The 17,678-nt window shown below is 37.9% G+C and overlaps 1 protein-coding gene across 6 annotated transcripts in view; it reads right to left on the reverse strand.

Annotated features, from left to right (window-relative positions):
- The window catches only part of SMIM14 (small integral membrane protein 14), an 83,182-nt gene that overhangs the window by 57,069 nt on the left and 8,435 nt on the right, over positions 1-17,678 (reverse strand). The window contains exon 2 of one of the 6 annotated variants that reach the window (XM_055326348.1): positions 10,792-10,889. The exons of 4 other annotated variants lie outside the window; for them this stretch is intronic. In XM_055326348.1, coding sequence (XP_055182323.1) covers positions 10,792-10,852 — 61 coding nt within the window. In that variant the 5' untranslated portion in view covers positions 10,853-10,889. Of the gene's footprint in view, positions 1-10,791; positions 10,890-15,468; positions 15,488-17,678 lie in introns of those variants that run through there. One more of the 6 variants, XM_055326354.1, reaches the window with a different exon arrangement.

The raw sequence follows: 17,678 nt of genomic DNA on the forward strand, positions 1-17,678 counted from the left end.
CACTGTTTATGAGAACAAAAAAATGTGTATCCTTCATCACTATAGTTCTGATTAAATAAATAATAGTATGAGTTCATGAAATCCTCCACAGCTGTTGAAAATGAGGCATGGGGCACCTGGGAGGCTTCATCAGTTAAGCATCTGACTTCTGCTCAGGTCATGGTCTCAGGGTCCTAGGATGGAAACTCCCAGCTGGCTCCAGAGCTCAGCGGGAAGTCAGTTTGTCCTCACTCTTCCTCTCCCTCTGCTCATGCTCTTTTTCTCTCTCTCAAATAAATAAATAAAATCTTAAAAAAAAAAAAACAAGGCAGATTTCTTTGTAATGATTTGGGGAAATATCCAAGATAGACTGAGGTGAAAGCAAGTTGCAGAACAGTCGGGGCAAACCTACTTCCCACCTAGTTAGTACCTTCTGAGATCTGCATGCCTGAGTTAAGGGGAGGTGGGAACTGGAAGGGGAAACAGAAGTTGCATGCCATCTAAGCTGGAGAGCCTAATTCTCCAGAAGGCAGGAAATTCCAAAAATGAACTCTGACTACTTTACTGTTTTGTGCGAGCCCCATTAAAAAAAAAAAAAAATGATTAGGGACACCTGGGTGGCTCAGTGGTTGAACATCTGCCTTCAGCTCAGGAAGTGATCCTAGAGTTGCAGGATGGAGTCCCACTTCAGTCTCCCTGCAGGGAGACTCTGTGTGTCTCATGAATAAATAAAATCTTAAAAATGATTAGCTTTCATGTCAGAGAACTTACTGCACATATCCAACACAGAACACTCTGAAAGTAAATATATCCCACCTTTATGGGCAGATAAGGGACACTTGGGTGGCTCAGCGGTTGAGCGTCTGCCTCAGGTGTGATCTAGGTCTGGGGATCGAGTCCCATACTGGACTCCCTGTGGGGAGCCTGCTTCTCCTTCTGCCTATGTCTCTGCCTCTCTGTCTCTTATGAATAAATAAGATCTTTATCGGCAGATAAAATTCACTCTTGAAAGCCTATTTCTCACCTGTCTTTTCAAATCCACAAGCAAATGTCCACTTACAAGTACTGGTCCTCCCTTCCTCCTTCCCTCCCTCCTTTCTTTCCTATCTGTGCCTCCCCAGGCAAAAAAAAAATGTCAGTTGAAATTAAAAGGTATCATAAGATTTTTTTAATGAAATTTAAATACTAAAAGGCCTAATAGCTACCCAGTTCTGTAACCTCTGAACACAGAAGTGCTAACAATTTGCCTTTTATAACTAAAGGGAGACCTGTTTCTATCACCTATAAAAATTGTAAAACAGCTCTTAATCCATTTGATTAACAAAACTGGATTCCACCAATACCACCAGTACCTCCCACCACCAAAAAGCCCAGCTTCTTGAGGGCAGGAACCTGTATTAGTCATCACTGTCTCCAAATACCTCCTTCACTGCTTAAGCCACAGCAATGAATAAATGCTGAATCTCTGAAGTTTATTTTCTCTGCATCTACATATGCCAGAAGCATGTAAATCAACAAGAATTTAAAGTATATGGTAGTATTAATTAGCCTCCAGTAAAATGAGAAAAATGTATTTATAAATAGGACATTCCTCAATAGTGCTATGCTTCTGTGGAGATTTCTTCACATAAATGAGCTGTTTTAAGTATTCCTCAGTTTTCACTTAGTAGTTTCCACTTTAAGATTACTTGTTTCGGGGATGCCTGGGTGGCTCAGGGGTTGAGCATCTGCCTTTGGCCCACGATGTGATCTTGGGATGCTAGATCAACTCCCACATCTGGCTCCTTGCAGGGAGCCTGCTTCTCCCTCTACATATGTCTCTCTCTGCCTCTCATGAATAAATATTTTTTAAAAAATAAGATTCCTTATTTTTCTGAAAACAAAATGGAAAGAGTTCTCTCTTGGCTAGGATCTCAGAACAAGTGTCAATGCACACTAGCAGCTAAGCACTAGAGCAAAAAACTTAACTAATCCCATCTCACATTTAAATCTCTTGTCCAGAGACATTAAGAAGCTGCTGTATCGTGGGCAAGACAGAATTGGGTTACTGAATCAGAATTCTGGTATATCAGAATTTATTTGGGTTGTTTTACAAATACCTAGAACTTATTTTAGGGTACAGGAGGGTATTTTACAAATACTTAAGGGTATTAAAACAATGGCTCTGATGTCCTTCTCTTAAATAACATGTCCCTAATGCAAGAGATCTATCTATATGCTAAATACCAAAGTCACAGACTTGACTCATGAAGACAACTAGCTTTATTGCAATGCCTAAGTCATGAAAATATGAATACATTGAAAAAATTCAAAATCCAAAATAATCCAGAGGAGGAAGGAATTAAATGTGGGCATAGATAAACATAGATGAAATAAAACAGGCCATTTGTTGACAATTATTGAAGTTGGGTGACAGCTTCTACAGAGTTCCTATAAAGTTCTACTTTTTCATATTTTCAAATTTTTAATAAGCATATAACTTTTACATCAGTACTTTCCTATTACAATTAATATTTGCAACAGCAATCTGATTGCAGGCATAAGTTAACCAACAATTTATAGGTTGCTTTTTATGCCGCATAAAGAACAAAACAAGTGCATACATCTAAAGCTCTCAAACAACTCCTATCATAGAAAAGAAGTGAAGGAAACACTCTGAATGTTGGGAGGGCAAATGCAATTCCCTGTATCCCTCAGATCCAAGTCATTTCCTCCTTCCACTGCAACTAGCAGACATTTCCTAGTAGAGTTCAGCAATAACAAGTCAGTTGAGTCATCCTGTTTCTACATGCTTAGGGAACTTTCCAGGGCTGTTAAACAGTTTATTATCTGCTGTTAGAATCTTTAACACTCCAGTTCATGCTGTGTGGGTTTAATTTACCTGATTTCACCTTCGGGGAGCCAAATTTATTTATTTATTTTTAATTGAAATTCGAGCAGGGAGCCAAATTTGTCTACTTATAACTCTGGAAAAGGTGAAAAAGTAGATAGTGTGGTCTCATACCTCTATTTTCTAGAATTATGCCATGGAATTACATGCTTGTATACAGGATTGATTCCTTAGGAAATAAACTTCTTAAAAGTGGTTTTTTTAAAGATTTTATTTATTTATGAGAGACACACAGAGAGAGAGGTAGAGACACAGGCAGAGCGAGAAGCTGGCTCCATGCAGGGAGCCTGATGTGGGACTTGATCTCAGGACTCCAGGATCACGCCCTGGGCTGAAGGCAGATGCTCAACTGCTGAGCCACCAGGCGTCCCATTAAAAGTGGTTCTTAATAATGCTAAACACTCTTTGTAGCAAATCATAAAACCATAAAGTTATCAGTGTTACTTATTTTTATCAGACCACGTGGTATCAGTGGTATCCCCAGAAGTATACAAAGTAAAATGGAAAATGTCAACTTTTCCATTCCTCCCTCCTCAACTCTCCTCCCTTTCCCCAGAGGTACCACTGCTGATAGTCTGGTGTGAATATCCAAGGTCTTTTCATATATATTTATACTCTTATAAATATGTATACACATTAATCATTTTGGTGGATCTTAAAGATACACATTCTGCCAACTTGCCTTTTTGTAGCATAAAAAGCCTTCACACCTGTCAATACATAAAAAGCTCTACTTCAATTGTTTATTATTTTTTAAATATTTTATTTATTGGGATTTCATTTATTTTTTAAAGATTTTTATTTATTTAATTTATTTATTTACTTGAGAGAGAGAGAGAGAGAGAGAGAGAGAGAGAGAGAGAGAGGAGCACATGAACAGGGAGCAGCAGGGGCAGGAGAGAGAAACTCCCAGCTGAGCCGGGAGCCTGACTTGGGGCTCAATCCCAGGACCCTGAGATCAGGACCTGAACCAAAGGCAGACCTTTAATCAACTGAGCCACCCAGGCGCCCCTACTTCATTCTTTTTAAAGTCTACACAATACTCCAAAAACATGAACACACAATTTTAGCATTCCTTTAGTAGAGATTACATAGGGACTTGCCAATGTTTTTTTAAGGAAACTCTACCCCCATCGTGGTGCTCAAACTCATGACCCTGAAATCAAGAGCTGCATGCTCTACTGACTGAGCCAGCCTGTCACCCATGGAACTTTACAATTTCTTAAATAAATATAACATAGCAACAAACATCTTTGTGCTTATATTTTTATGGGGCTGAGTACAAAAAACATTACATCTCTAGACCTAAGGTCATACACAAAGAGCTTTTGCCAATTCTAATGCTATCAACAGTAAGTAGTACATGTTACTAATTGTGTGACTGATAGTACAATAACATGGATACACTCAAAAAAATTTGTGCCAGAATGTCAGACCCCAAAAATATATCTCATTGTTATTTCCTAATTCCAATAAGGCTGCATATCTTTTCAAGTTTATTGGCATTTATATTTTTTTCAAACTTGTCTTACTGATGTTAGCAGTTCTTTATAGCTTCTTTTTATTTATTATAGCTTTTTATTTGGTATTAAACCACTGTTGTATCATAGTAAGATTGGTAACTTTTTATATTTTAAAGATTTTATTTATTTATTCATGAGAGTCACACAAAGGCAACGGGAGAAGCAGGCTCCTCGCAGGGAGCCCAATGTGGGACTCAATCCGCAGACCCAGGGATCACATCCTGAGCCAAAGGCAGATGCTCAACCACTGAGCCACCCAGGCGTCCCAGATTGAGAACTTTTTATAGGTTATTTGCTTCTCTTCCTTCTAGCTGGCTCCAAAGCCAGATTCGCAAGGGTCTATTTTTACATATTTTTCTATTTAAATATTTATCTATCTTCTCAGACTATTAGCCAAAGAGTTAATAAAATTACAAATCATAAAAAACAGATCTAAAATCCTAAGACAGTCATTGAAAATAACATCCAATGACAATATGAAATAATATTTGGAAAGTATTTTACTTTTCTCTAATATTTTAACTAACACTGATTTCTTCCAGGGATATGCTGACAGAACTGAAGGGTAACAATAAACTCTAGATTTTTTTTTTTATAATTTACTTAAGCTCTTTCATTTTGGAGCTATTTTTTGTTACTATAGAAGTTAAGGACTCCCATGAAGGAAAAAAATGTCTTCCAAGCCATTAAAGATTTAGGGAGAAAAGCATTTCTACGTTAGTATGTGTATGTGAGTTCACTTTGGTTCCTCTTACAGAAGAAAATATTTGGTTTGGTTAGATCCTTTTAAGAACCTATAATATTCGGGACGCCTGGATGGCTCAGCGCTGAGATTCTGTCTTAGGCTCAGGGTGTGACCCTGAAGTCTGGGGATAGAGTCCCACATCAGACACCCTGCCGGGGACCTGCTTTCCCTCTGCCAGTGTCTCTGCTTCTGTGTCTCTCATGAATAAATAAAATCTTTAAAAAACAAAACCAAAAACCTGTAATATTCGAAATGCCTTTAATTCGAAAAGCCTTTAAAAGAGAAAACTTGGAACGCCTGGGTGGCTCAGTGGTTGAGTGCCTGCCTTCAGCCCAGGGTGTGATCCTGGAGTCCCGGGATTGAGTCCAACATCTGGCTCCCTGCACGGAGCCTGCTTCTCTCTGCCTGTGTCTCTGCCTCTGTGTGTCTCTCATGAATAAATAAACAAAATCTTAAAAAAAAAAAAAAAAAAAAAAAAGGAGAGAGAGAACTTTACAAATGCCTAGGGGTAAAAAAAAAAATCCCAAAATATAATAAAATGTTAACATAGGTTTGAAGGTTATAAAAGTCATTTTTAAATGAGTGATTTTTATAACATATGGCAAAACAGTAAATATTCATTGTTTTTATTTTAATTTTTTATTTATTTATGATAGTCACAGAGAGAGAGAGAGAGAGAGGCAGAGACATAGGCAGAGGAAGAAGCAGCTCCATGCACCGGGAGCCCGATGTGGGATTCGATCCCGGGTCTCCAGGATCGCGCCCTGGGCCAAAGGCAGGCGCCAAACCGCTGCGCCACCCAGGGATCCCAACAGTAAATATTCAAAAGTGCTTTTAATACAAAATGCTTGGGAGACTCATTTTTTTTTAAGATTTTATTTATTCATGAGAGACACAGAGACAGAAAGAGAGAGGCAGAGACAGGCAGAGGGAGAAACAGGCCCCATGCAGGAAGCCTGACGTGGGAATCGATCCAGGGTCTCCAGGATCACACCCTGGGCTGAAGGCAGGCACTAAACCACTGAGCCACTGGGCTGCCCTCAGTCATGAATTTTTAAAGGAAATAATCCAGTCATATGCTAAATTAACCTACAATAGTTCTCACATTAATTTGGAATGGAACTACCATTACATGACCTTTACCTATAAATCGCCTTAAACTGTTTACTTCTTGCTTCATCAACGGATAGCAAATTTCCTACAAGTAGGTAAATATAACAGAAACAGGAAAATAAAAATAAAAAAACAGCAAGACCGAGAATGATGTGGTCATGAAATCTGAATAAAAGACAAAAAAACAAACAACAAAAGACAAAAACCCTGGGGCACCTGGGTGGCGCAGCGACTTAAGCGTCAGTCTTTAGCTCAGGTCATCATCCCAGGTTTCTGGGATCAAGCCCCTCAAAAGGGCTCCCTGCTCTATAGGGAATCTGCTTCTCCCTCTCCCTCTGTCTGCTGCTCCCCCTGCTTGTGCTCTCTGTCAAATAAATAAATAAACAAATAAATAAATAAATAAAATATTTAATTTAAAAAAGACAAAACTGTGAGGATCATTAAAAATTAAGGGCTAGTAAGCAAAATGATAGATAAATCTCTTAAGTCTCTAAGAGACAAAAGAGTTAAAATAGCCAAGAGTCTCTAAAAATTTTTTGAATAGGTAAAGCCCAAGAGAAAAGATAATTCCTAAATGAGTCACTATAGCTAATTAACAAACATAAAAAAGTCACCCTGGGGGGCACCTGGCTGAGAGCATGTGGCTCTTGATCTTGAGTTCAAGTCCCAAACTGAAGATAGAGTTTACTAAAAAAAAATTTTTTTTTAATTAAAAAAAATAGGGCACCTGGGTGGCTCAATGGTTGAGTGTCTGCCTCTGGCTCAGGTTGTGATCCTGAGGTCCTGGGATTGAGTCCCACGTCAAGCTTCACACAGGGAGCCTGCCTCTCCCTCTGTGTCTCTTGTGAATAAATAAATTTTTTTTTTACAATTTTATTTATTTATTCACGAGAGACACAGAGAGAAAAAGAGGCAGAGACATAGTCAGAGGGAGAAGCAGGCTCCTCGCAGGGAGCCCAATGTGGGACTCAATGCAGAGCCTCCAGGGTCACACCCTGCGCCAAAGGCGGCACTAAACCGCTGAGCCACCTGGGCTGCCCGATAAATAAAATCTTTAAAAAATATAAAAGTAAAGGTCACCTTAACTAAGTCATTGAATACATGCAAATTAATGTGAACTTTCACTTAAACAGAACACAGAAAGTACAATAGTACAATGAAAGTTTACTCATACACTGCTAGTCCTGTAGTTAACTGCTACAACACTTCTAGAAAATAATTTGACGATATGTATCAAGAACCACAGGGGTGCCTGGCTGGCTCAGTCACAGACCATGCAACTCTTAAAAAAACTCTAGACTCATGGCTGTGAGTTTGGGCCCCACATTGGGTGTAGAGTTACTAAAAAATAAACTTATAAAAAAAAAGGACTATAAAAATGTTCCTACTAATGACATGTATTATTTGTGGTTTATTTTTAAATACTCCAACAGAGGATGGGAAACAGAAGGTTGGAAAGGAATAAATCTTCCCTATAGAATTCCAAGTGATTTAAGTAGGGTTTTTTTTTTTTGTTGTTTTTTTTTTTTAAGATTTTACTTATGCATGAGAGACAGAGAGAGAGAGAAAGGCAGAGACACAGGCAGGAGAAACAGGCTCCATGCAGGGAGCCCGACGTGGGACTCGATCCCAGGACTCCAGAATCATGCCCTGGGCCGAAGGCAGGCGCCAAACCGCTGAGCCACCCAGGGCTCCCCCTTACCCCCTTTACATTTTATAACTTGGAAGTCTCTGGCCTCTGCTGCCTCTGCTCCACTGAGGTTCCAATGAAAACTGAATGCAGGACTTGGAAAGGTGTTTTCCTTTCCTTCTTAAAATAAATCCTCCCAGTACCTACATCAAAACATAACAAAATGGCATCTTATCCTCTATACATCTCAAATTAATTCTCTAAAGGGGGAGGGGGGTGCTGGCTGGCTCAATCAGTAGAGCATGGTGACTTTTAATCCTGGGGTCATGAGTTCAAGCCCCACATTGGGTGTAGAGTTTACTTTAAAAAAAGAAAGAAAGAAGAAAAGGAGGAGGAGGAAGAGGAAAAAAGCAAAGTAAAGCAATCAGGTCCAAGAACCCAGAATTACTGCAACTTGATTTTTCCTTTATTTTTCTCAAGGCTGCATTATAAAAATATGTGTCCTTATTCAACCTCCCTACTTTGTTGCCAACCTCTAGTTTTCTTCTTCAATAAAGGTTAGTTCTCTGCCCTGCTTCCAAGAGCAGTATTACTAAAAATTCATTTCCCTCATAAGAAATGAGTCAGAAATCCAGTATGCTCAATGTGAAATTCTTGTGGTTACGAGAAAAAAGGAATGTAGAATTACTATATGCCCAGAAATTAAACGCAGGGAAGAATTAGGCTACATTAAAATGATAGTCTAGGTTCTGTTAAGGTGATCAGATGATGTTTTTTCTTGTTTTCCTAAGTTTCTATACTACATTTTACTGCTTGAATCAATTATGTATTTACATAAGAGTATGTAAATCTGTATATATATGTAAACATTCCTACATACATTAAACAAATGATTCTACCCAAAATACTAAGGGTTGATGTCGAAAGTCCCACACATTTGTAAATTTTTATCTATAGAGAGATGTTTGCAAATAGTCTAAAATCTTAAGAATTTAGTATTTAAAAATAATTATATTTATATAACCCTAAATGGCTAAGGACAGAAGTAGTAAGGACACTTCATTATATACCATTTTGTGGCTTCTGAACTATTCAAACAAATATTAACTTTTTAAAAGAATAACCATACAATAAGCTTCTTCTTGTTTTTCCCCCTACTATGACCATTAGCTCTAGGAACAATAATTGCATCTCAATTTTCTCTTGGACTAAATATGCTAAATTTTCTGAACCCTCTATCTGACCCCTTGTCATCACTGAATTTGTTGGCCAGACTTGATATATAATAAAAAGCTGGAACACCTAAGTGGCTCAATCGGTTAAGCATCTATCTCTTGATTTTACCTCGGGGCATGATCTCAGGGTTGTAAGATAGTCGTATCAGGTTCCACTCTAGGCAATAGACATAGATACAGATATATAGAAATAGATATATTTTTAAAGGGTTTCTAAACTTTGTAAGTAAACGTATTACAAAATGAACCAGGAACGCCTGGGTGGCTCAGTGGTTGAGTGTCTGCCTTTGGCTCAGGGTATGACCCCAGTTTGGGGGTCGAGTCCCACATGGGGCTCCCTGTGAGGAGTCTGCTTCTCACACTGCTTATGTCTCTGTCTCTCATGAATAAATAAATAAAATCTTAGAAAGAAAAAATGAACCAAATCCCATTATCAAGAAATGACTAAGTATATAAATGGACCACACAAAGGTGGTTTAGAATTACAAAGGGTACTTCTAAAATCAGCCTTTGTCCTAAATCTGGGATAATCATTCTTTGCAAACTCAGTTTGGAAAAGATAACCTTTCCCTAAAGAGTACACTTATGATGAGCTCTAAGTACAGCACTGTTGAATCACTATATTGTATACCTGAAACTAACATAACACTATGTTTACTATACTGGAATTAAAATTAAAAACTTAAAAAAAAAGAGTATATCTTTCTTTTCTCCTAGTGGAGGAAAGCTTTGGTGGAAGCTTTAACAAGAAAAATCAAAATACTGAAACTGTAAATACTACAAAATACTGAAACTGTAAATACTACAAACTACTAATGTTGATATGATGATTTGTCAAATCGAGCTTTAACAAGAAAAATCAAAATACTGAAACTGTAAATACTACAAACTACTAATGTTGATATGATGATTTGTCAAATCGAGTTTTTGTTTTTTGTTTTGTTTTTTTTTTCAAATCGAGTTTAAAATAAAGGCAAATGGGGGACACCTGGATGGCTCAGCGGGTGAGCGAGTGCCTTCAGCTAGGGGCGTGATCCTGGGTCTGGGGATAGAATCCTGCATCGGGCTTCCCACAGGGAGCCTGCTTCTCTCTCAGCCTATGTCTCTGCTTCTCTTTGTGTCTCTCATGAATAACTAAATAAAATCTTTTTTAAAATAATAAATAAAGGCAAAAGGGAATTCACTTTTAAATTCATTTTAAAAATACACATGAAAAAGAACAAAAGGAAAAAGACAAGGACTAGCTAGTTTTGCTTCAGGCATTTTCCCAAGGCATATCCAGAATCAAAGACATCTGGATACACACCATAGCTGAGATGGTAAGAAGGTAAAAAGAAGGTAGAGGAAGAAGGGTAAGAAATAATACTATAACCTTAAATAAGAAATAAATTCTTTTTTATAGAGTTTTCTGAACATACCAACCACAAAACGAATTTATTTATACATCAAAGCTTGAATTACAAATAAATGACAGTATCAATATATTAATAAATGGTCCTAGGAAAACCTCCTAGCAATTAAGAAGGAAAAAGCCCATCAGTAATGCTAGAAAACAATTAAGGCGAATATTTGACTGTTGTGTAAGAATTACCACATACAATGGAAAACACCAACAAATCTACAACTTAATACTGTGTGCAGGGGATCGCTGAGTGGCTCAGGGGTTTAGTGCCTGCCTTTGGCCCAGGGCGCAATCCTGGAGTCCCGGGATCGAGTCCCACGTCGGGCTCCCTGCATGGAGCCTGCTTCTCCCTCTGCCTCTCTCTCTCTGTGTCTATCATAAATAAAGAAAAATAAATCTTAAAAAAAAGTATAAATTAAAAAAAAATACTGTGTGCATTTAAAAAAAGAAAATCCCAAATAAAATAAAAAAGAGCAAAAGAATTGGGGAAAAAAACACATTTGACTAATACGGCTGGCAAAGACATTTTAATAACATAGAACATATGCAAACAGATTCTTAAGTAAGCTACAGACGGCATTTGAGATTACAAAACTATAAAAACTGGGTGGCCTGGTGGCTGGCTTTGCGGTTTAGCTCCGCCTTCAGCCCTGGGCCTGATCCTGGAGACTTGGGATTGGGCTCCCTGCATGGAGCCTGCTTTTCCCTCTGCCTGAGTCTCTGTGCCTCTCTCTCTCTCTATGTCTCTCATTAATAAATTAAAAATAAAAAAAATCTTAAAAGAAGACAAACTATAAAAACTTTTAAGGCAATATGAATCTAGAAGTTAAAAAATGTTCATGCCCTCTGAATTAATTCTGCTTCTAGCAAAAAAAAATCTAAAATACAAAGATGGTTCTCATAATTTTATAAGAGTGAAAAACTGGAATAATCTAAATGTCTAGATAAAAGGGAATGTTTAAATTATGATACATACTGTGAAGTATTATGCAGCCAAATGCTTCATTTTCTTTCATAATGACATGGGGAAATGATCACAATACAAAATTAAAGTATATATCAAAAAGGATATAAAAATAAGCAAGCACATGTACACGGTTAAAAAACACAGGAAGGGGATCCCTGGGTGGCACAGCGGTTTGGCGCCTGCCTTTGGCCCAGGGCGCGATTCTGGAGACCCAGGATCGAATCCCACATCAGGCTCCCAGTGCGTGGAGCCTGCTTCTCCCTCTGCCTATGTCTCTGCCTCTCTGTCTCTCTCTGTGTGACTATCATAAATAAATAAAAATTAAAAAAAAAAAAACACAGGAAAACACATGCTCAAAAAAGTTGAAAGAATGCATACCAAAACTTCAACACTGGGTATCTCTGGGTAACCTGATTTTAATTTGCGCTTTACACATTTTAAGTATTATATAATGATCATACATTAACTCTTAAAATAAGGAAAAAAAATTTCAGATGCAGCAGCTAAACCCAGGAAAACTAACTCAGATTTATCAGTAAATGGCAAAAAGTAAATAAATAAAAACATGGCAGGGATTTAATTAAGAGGTTTAGGAGAATCAATCAGATGCAATGTACAGATCTTATTTGAATCCTGATTCATAATTTTTTTAGTTTTATTTTTTTAAAAGATTTTATTTATTTATTCATGAGAGATACAGAGAAAGAGAGGCAGAGACATAGACCGAGGGAGAAGCAGGCTCCCTGCAAGGAGCCTGATGTGGGACTTGATCTCAGACCCTGGGATCATGCCCTGAGCCAAAGGCAGATGCTCAACCGCTGAGCCACTCAAGCGTCCCTAAATCCTAATTCAAACAAACACTGTAAAAGAACATTTATGTTAAGAACAAAAACTCTGAACACTGACTGGATTAAGACATTTAGGAATTACTAATATTTATATATATACTTTTTTTTTATTAGCATAACTACAATGTTAATTATCACACCTAAAAAGAGTCCTTATCTCTGAGAGATCCCACTAGGTATTTTCAGTTAAATGAAGAGAATGCCTGGGATCTAGCTGAAGATAATCCTGCAAAGGGAGAAGCATAGACAAAATAAAACAGCCTTGAGTGGGCAGCCCCGGTGGCCTAGCAGTTTAGCGCCACATTCAGCCCAGGGCCTGATCCTGGAGACCTGGAATCGAGTCCCACGTCAGGCTCCCTGCATGGAGGCTGCTTGTGTCTCTCTCTCTGTCTTCGTGAATAAATAAATTTTAAAAATCTTAAAAAAAAAAAAAAAAGCCATGAGTTAAGTAATTGTTGAAGCCAGTTGATGGGTACACAAGAACTCATTATGCTATTTTATCTTTTTGCACCAAAAATTTCAAACATACTCAAAGTTTTTTTTAAAATACAGTTTTACAGAAAAACAAAACACTCCTCTGCTTTCCCCATGCAAACATAGGTAGGGGGTTCTACTTGAGAAATCAGGGATAACCAGGCTGATTCAAGGTCAGAGGATGAAAATTATCTTCTGTGATTTTAAGAAAGTGACTTACAATGAAATCATCTTTTCAAAGAGTCAGCCAAATCTTTACAGTCATCAAGAATCATATCAAAATTCTTTCCATTAAAAAAATAAAAACTCACAGCAAGAGCAAAATGCAAAGTAACAATTTAGAATGCATACAATTTGTTTCTAAAACAGAAAATCTAAAAAAATTAAAAAATAAAACAGAAAATCTAATAGAGGGGATGTTCAATGAAATGGGGAATTCAGAGTAAGTATTCTATGCACTTCTTCTAAAAGGTATCAATTCTACTGATGAAAGCTCCAAAGTTATAAAACCAAGAAAGTGAAATATGCCAGAAACTGCTGGCACTGCCTCCAGGTCATTCAGAGAGCCCACACCTGAGTTTGATTTCTACTCTATTTTTAACCTTATTCCCAATTATATCACAGAGGTAACGGTTCACTTCTAAAAATAATGTTTCTAGAAACAGCTTTCCCGCTCCAAGTTTTTATGCAGGTTTTTATCCAGTAGTAAATTAGATAAGTGACCAAACAAAAGAGTAGAGAGATATCCCAAAACTTTGGCTATCTTTCATACTAAACATGAAGAACAAAATATTTGTCTATCATTTCTAGCAATACTATCATTACGATGCTATAGACTAATATACTACAATTAAGTATTTGGGATTACTTTCATCAGAGGACCCAACATCTCAATGTAATAATGTGTTCACACTTAACATACAACACGTTTTTTAACATATTCACTTACTCTATTCTTTTTTTTTTTAAGGAAAGTTTTTTTTTTAAGATTTTATTTATTTATTCATGAGAGACACACACAGAGAGAGAGAGAGAGAGAGACAAAGACACAGGCAGAGGGAGAAGCAGGTTCCATGCAAGGAGCCAGATGTGGAACTCAATCCTGGATCTCCAGGATCACACCCCAGGCTGCAGGCGGCGCTAAACCGCTGCGCCACCGGGGCTGCCCCACTTACTCTATTCTTTTATCAAAAATGGATCTCAACCAAACATAGCCATACCAAAAAAAAAAAAAAAGCCATACCTATAGTTTATATTTGCCTGTAGCTTGGCTAACTACTTTCACATGCTAACAACAGCCCTTCTGACAAAGTCAAAAGCAGGAAAATTATCCCTGTTATTATTATTTAAGATTTTATTTATCCATCCATGTGAGACACAGATAAAGAGGCAGAGACATAGGCAGAGGGAGAAGCAGGCTCCCCACAGGTAGCCTGATGTAGGACTTGACCCCAGGACCCTAGGATCACAACCTGAGCCAAAAAGGCAGATGTTCAACTGCTGAGCCACCCAGGCACCCCAATTATCCCTATTTTTAAATGAGGAAAACAGGTTAAGGGAAACTAGCAATTTGACCATAGTCACACATCTAATATAAGACTCTGAACAGGAAGTCACAATGTAAATTCCTGACCCGGATTCATTCCACAACTGTCTTGACATGACCAATCACGCTAGTGACATTTGTTTCACTCTTACAAAGATCACTTTAGAGCAGTACAGAAATTACATAACTATCAACTGACTTCCTATTACTTCTTACTAATGATGTACTTTTAAATACATTTGTATCTCTGATGGAAAGAAGTCACGAAAGTATGCAGACACAAGTTCAAATTGGTCAATCATTTGCTAAAAACTGTGCTAAAGCTATGACTGGGAGAAGTTAAAGACATTTTAAAAATGTAAATATTGAAATAAACTCCATTATCTATACCTTAAATATCAATTCTTTGTGCTTAGGAGTTAAGATTCCCTGAATTCTATCATGACAAGTTTTTTTTTTTTTTTTAAAGATTTTATTTATTTATTCATGAGAGACACAGAGAGAGAGAGAGAGGCAGAGACATAGGCAGAGGGAGAAGCAGGCTCCATGCAGGGAGCCTGACGTGGGACTCGATCCTGGAGATCCAGGATCATGCCCTGGGCTGAAGGCGGTGCTAAACCGCTGAGCCACCCAAGCTGCCCTATCATGACAAGTTTTAAAACTCAAATTATTAGCCAAACAATTATAGGTACAAATCCCTTATAATATTGTACTAATCCAACAGGGTGACCATATATTGTTCCACCTAGAATGAGCCATTTGTAAGAGAAAAATACAATTAAGAACCATCTCTGAAATTCTTACGAAATATTTTTACAAATAACTAAAAGTTTCAAGACACTCTTTCAGAGAGACCATACTATTCAAAAGGAAGAGATTAAAGCAGGCTAGAAAGGATAACAAAATGCTTATTTTTCACTGAGTGGAATGATCAATAGGCTCATGTAAGATATCACTGTAGAGATAAGATATATACTAGAGGATGATAAGTCGTCCTTTACTCATAATTCAACAAATCACAACTTGACAAGTGGTACTATTAAAACTTTGGGGATGCAGCAGTTCTCACCTACTCACTTAAAAAGAACTGAGGTCCAGACAGCTTCGGGGACTTACCATTGTCACAAAGCAAAGGTCAAATTCAAACCCATGTCTTCTCTCACTTCCCCTTTCCTAAGGAGGATATATCTAACAAGTCTTCAGGGGACTAAGTAACTGGCAGAAGAGTTTAGAGGAGGATATAAAAAAAATAAAGGGCATCCCCTACCTCTAAGAGCCTGCAATCAAATTAATTATTAATTATAATTAACTCAGACTAATAATTACATACCAGTATATAATTAACAGCCAAAATAAATGTCACAGACAAATGACTTCTCAGGAGAAAGCTCAAAATCAAAGAAAGGACCTACTTCTCAACTAACCTAACCCATTGCTTCTAAAAGCTTAACTCTTCAAGGTCAAGAATTTCCTCAGCTCAATTCCTCTGGATCTGCAGCACAGGGTTCTGTTATAGGTCTACCTCTAGAGTGGCCAACACTTTTCTAGAAATTCTGTTACTGTGACCCACTTTCCCTATATCTGAGACACGACCTTCTATTTCCTCAGTGACCTTTTTCTCCCTTACCTATTTGTACTCTAGGAATCACCTTAGGCTAATACATCATGGGATAGCAGAAAGAATATATCTTAGATATAGAATTCAAGTTATGGCACTACTGGGAAAAGGATATATTAGCTTCTCTGTGACTTCAGTTTCACTATCTATAAACCAGGAGTGATAACTGAAACTATTCTTTTTAAAGGGTTGTTTCGAGGATCAAGTGAGAATGTGTGAGAGTGCTTTATAAGCTATAAAATGCTCTGGGCCAATTCAATTCTAAGCCCTTAGATTTGAAATTTATCTTCAACTCTCAGCCCAAGATCTTTGTATACTCCTTTGGCATGTATGCCCCCTTGGGCTCAGCTATCACTCTTCTGCATACAAGAGAAAGAGCAGAAAGAAGTCTTCTGTTCTTGGCCCCTCACCTATGAATTTCCTGTCCTCTTCTGGCTTTTCCTTACTTTTGTACAATCCCAAAGATTCTCTCAAGGTCTGGAGTAAAATTTATTATGAATGGTCAAAGGAAAAAAAATTTCCAAGTGAACGATCTTGGTTTATATTCAATATCATAACCAAAATCTTCATATTCTAAAATGTTTTCTAAAATTTCTACTCAGGAGTACTTATTAGTTATATTCTGAATAAAAAATTTTTAAACTGGGGATCCCTGGGTGGCTCCGCGGTTTAGCGCCACCTTCAGCCCAAGGCGTGATTCTGGAGTCCGGGGATCAAGTCCCGCATCCAGCTCCCTGCATGGAGCCTGCTTCTCCCTTTGCCTGTCTCTGCCTCTCTCTCTCTCTGTCTTTCATAAATAAATAAATAAATAAAAATCTTTAAAAAAAATTTTTTTAACTAAGGGAAAAAGGCTGTTTTTCCCTAAGTCGGGAAAAATTCAACAGAAGAGGACACAAAAATTCCATACCATGTGATCCCAAATCACAGTGGATAGAAGTTACATAGTTAAGAAAGCAGTTTTCAATAGCTGTATTACAAAATACTAAGGTGCTCTGAAATTGTGAAGTATATCACAAGAATGTTACAAGTCTGTGAATGATTTACATCATTCAAGTAAATTAGAGTGGAATCAAGACTTTTTCCTCTCACTCATCTACTTGCCTATATGATTTCTTGAACAGAAAGGAGTTATGGTTATTGCTCTCCCACCTCACGGAACTCCTCTCATCCATGCTATGGCTAGGTAACATGTCTGTACATAGATGCACATCAATGCCATGATGACAGGAAAAATGCTTAGAACCACTGTGATAGGGATCCCTGGGTGGTGCAGCGGTTTGGCGCCTGCCTTTGGCCCAGGGCGCGATCCTGGAGACCCGGGATCGAATCCCACGTCAGGCTCCCGGTGCGTGGAGCCTGCTTCTCCCTCTGCCTATGTCTCTGCGCCTCTCTCTCTCTCTCTCTGTGACTATCATAAATAAATAAAAAAAATTAAAAAAAAAAAAAAAAAAAAAAAAGAACCACTGTGATAGGGATCCCTGGGTGGCGCAGCGGTTTGGCGCCTGTCTTTGGCCCAGGGCGCGATTCTGGAGACCCGGGATCGAATCCCACGTCAGGCTCCCGGTGCATGGAGCCTGCTTCTCCCTCTGCCTATGTCTCTGCCTCTCTCTGTATGACTATCATAAATAAAAAAAATTAAAAAAAATTAAAAAAAAAAGACCGTGATAAACCAACATTATCAAAAAATGAAATTAGAATACAATTTTTT

This window comes from Nyctereutes procyonoides, unplaced genomic scaffold, assembly GCF_905146905.1.
Source record: "Nyctereutes procyonoides isolate TBG_1078 unplaced genomic scaffold, NYPRO_anot_genome, whole genome shotgun sequence".
Classification (NCBI taxonomy): Eukaryota; Metazoa; Chordata; class Mammalia; order Carnivora; family Canidae; genus Nyctereutes; species Nyctereutes procyonoides.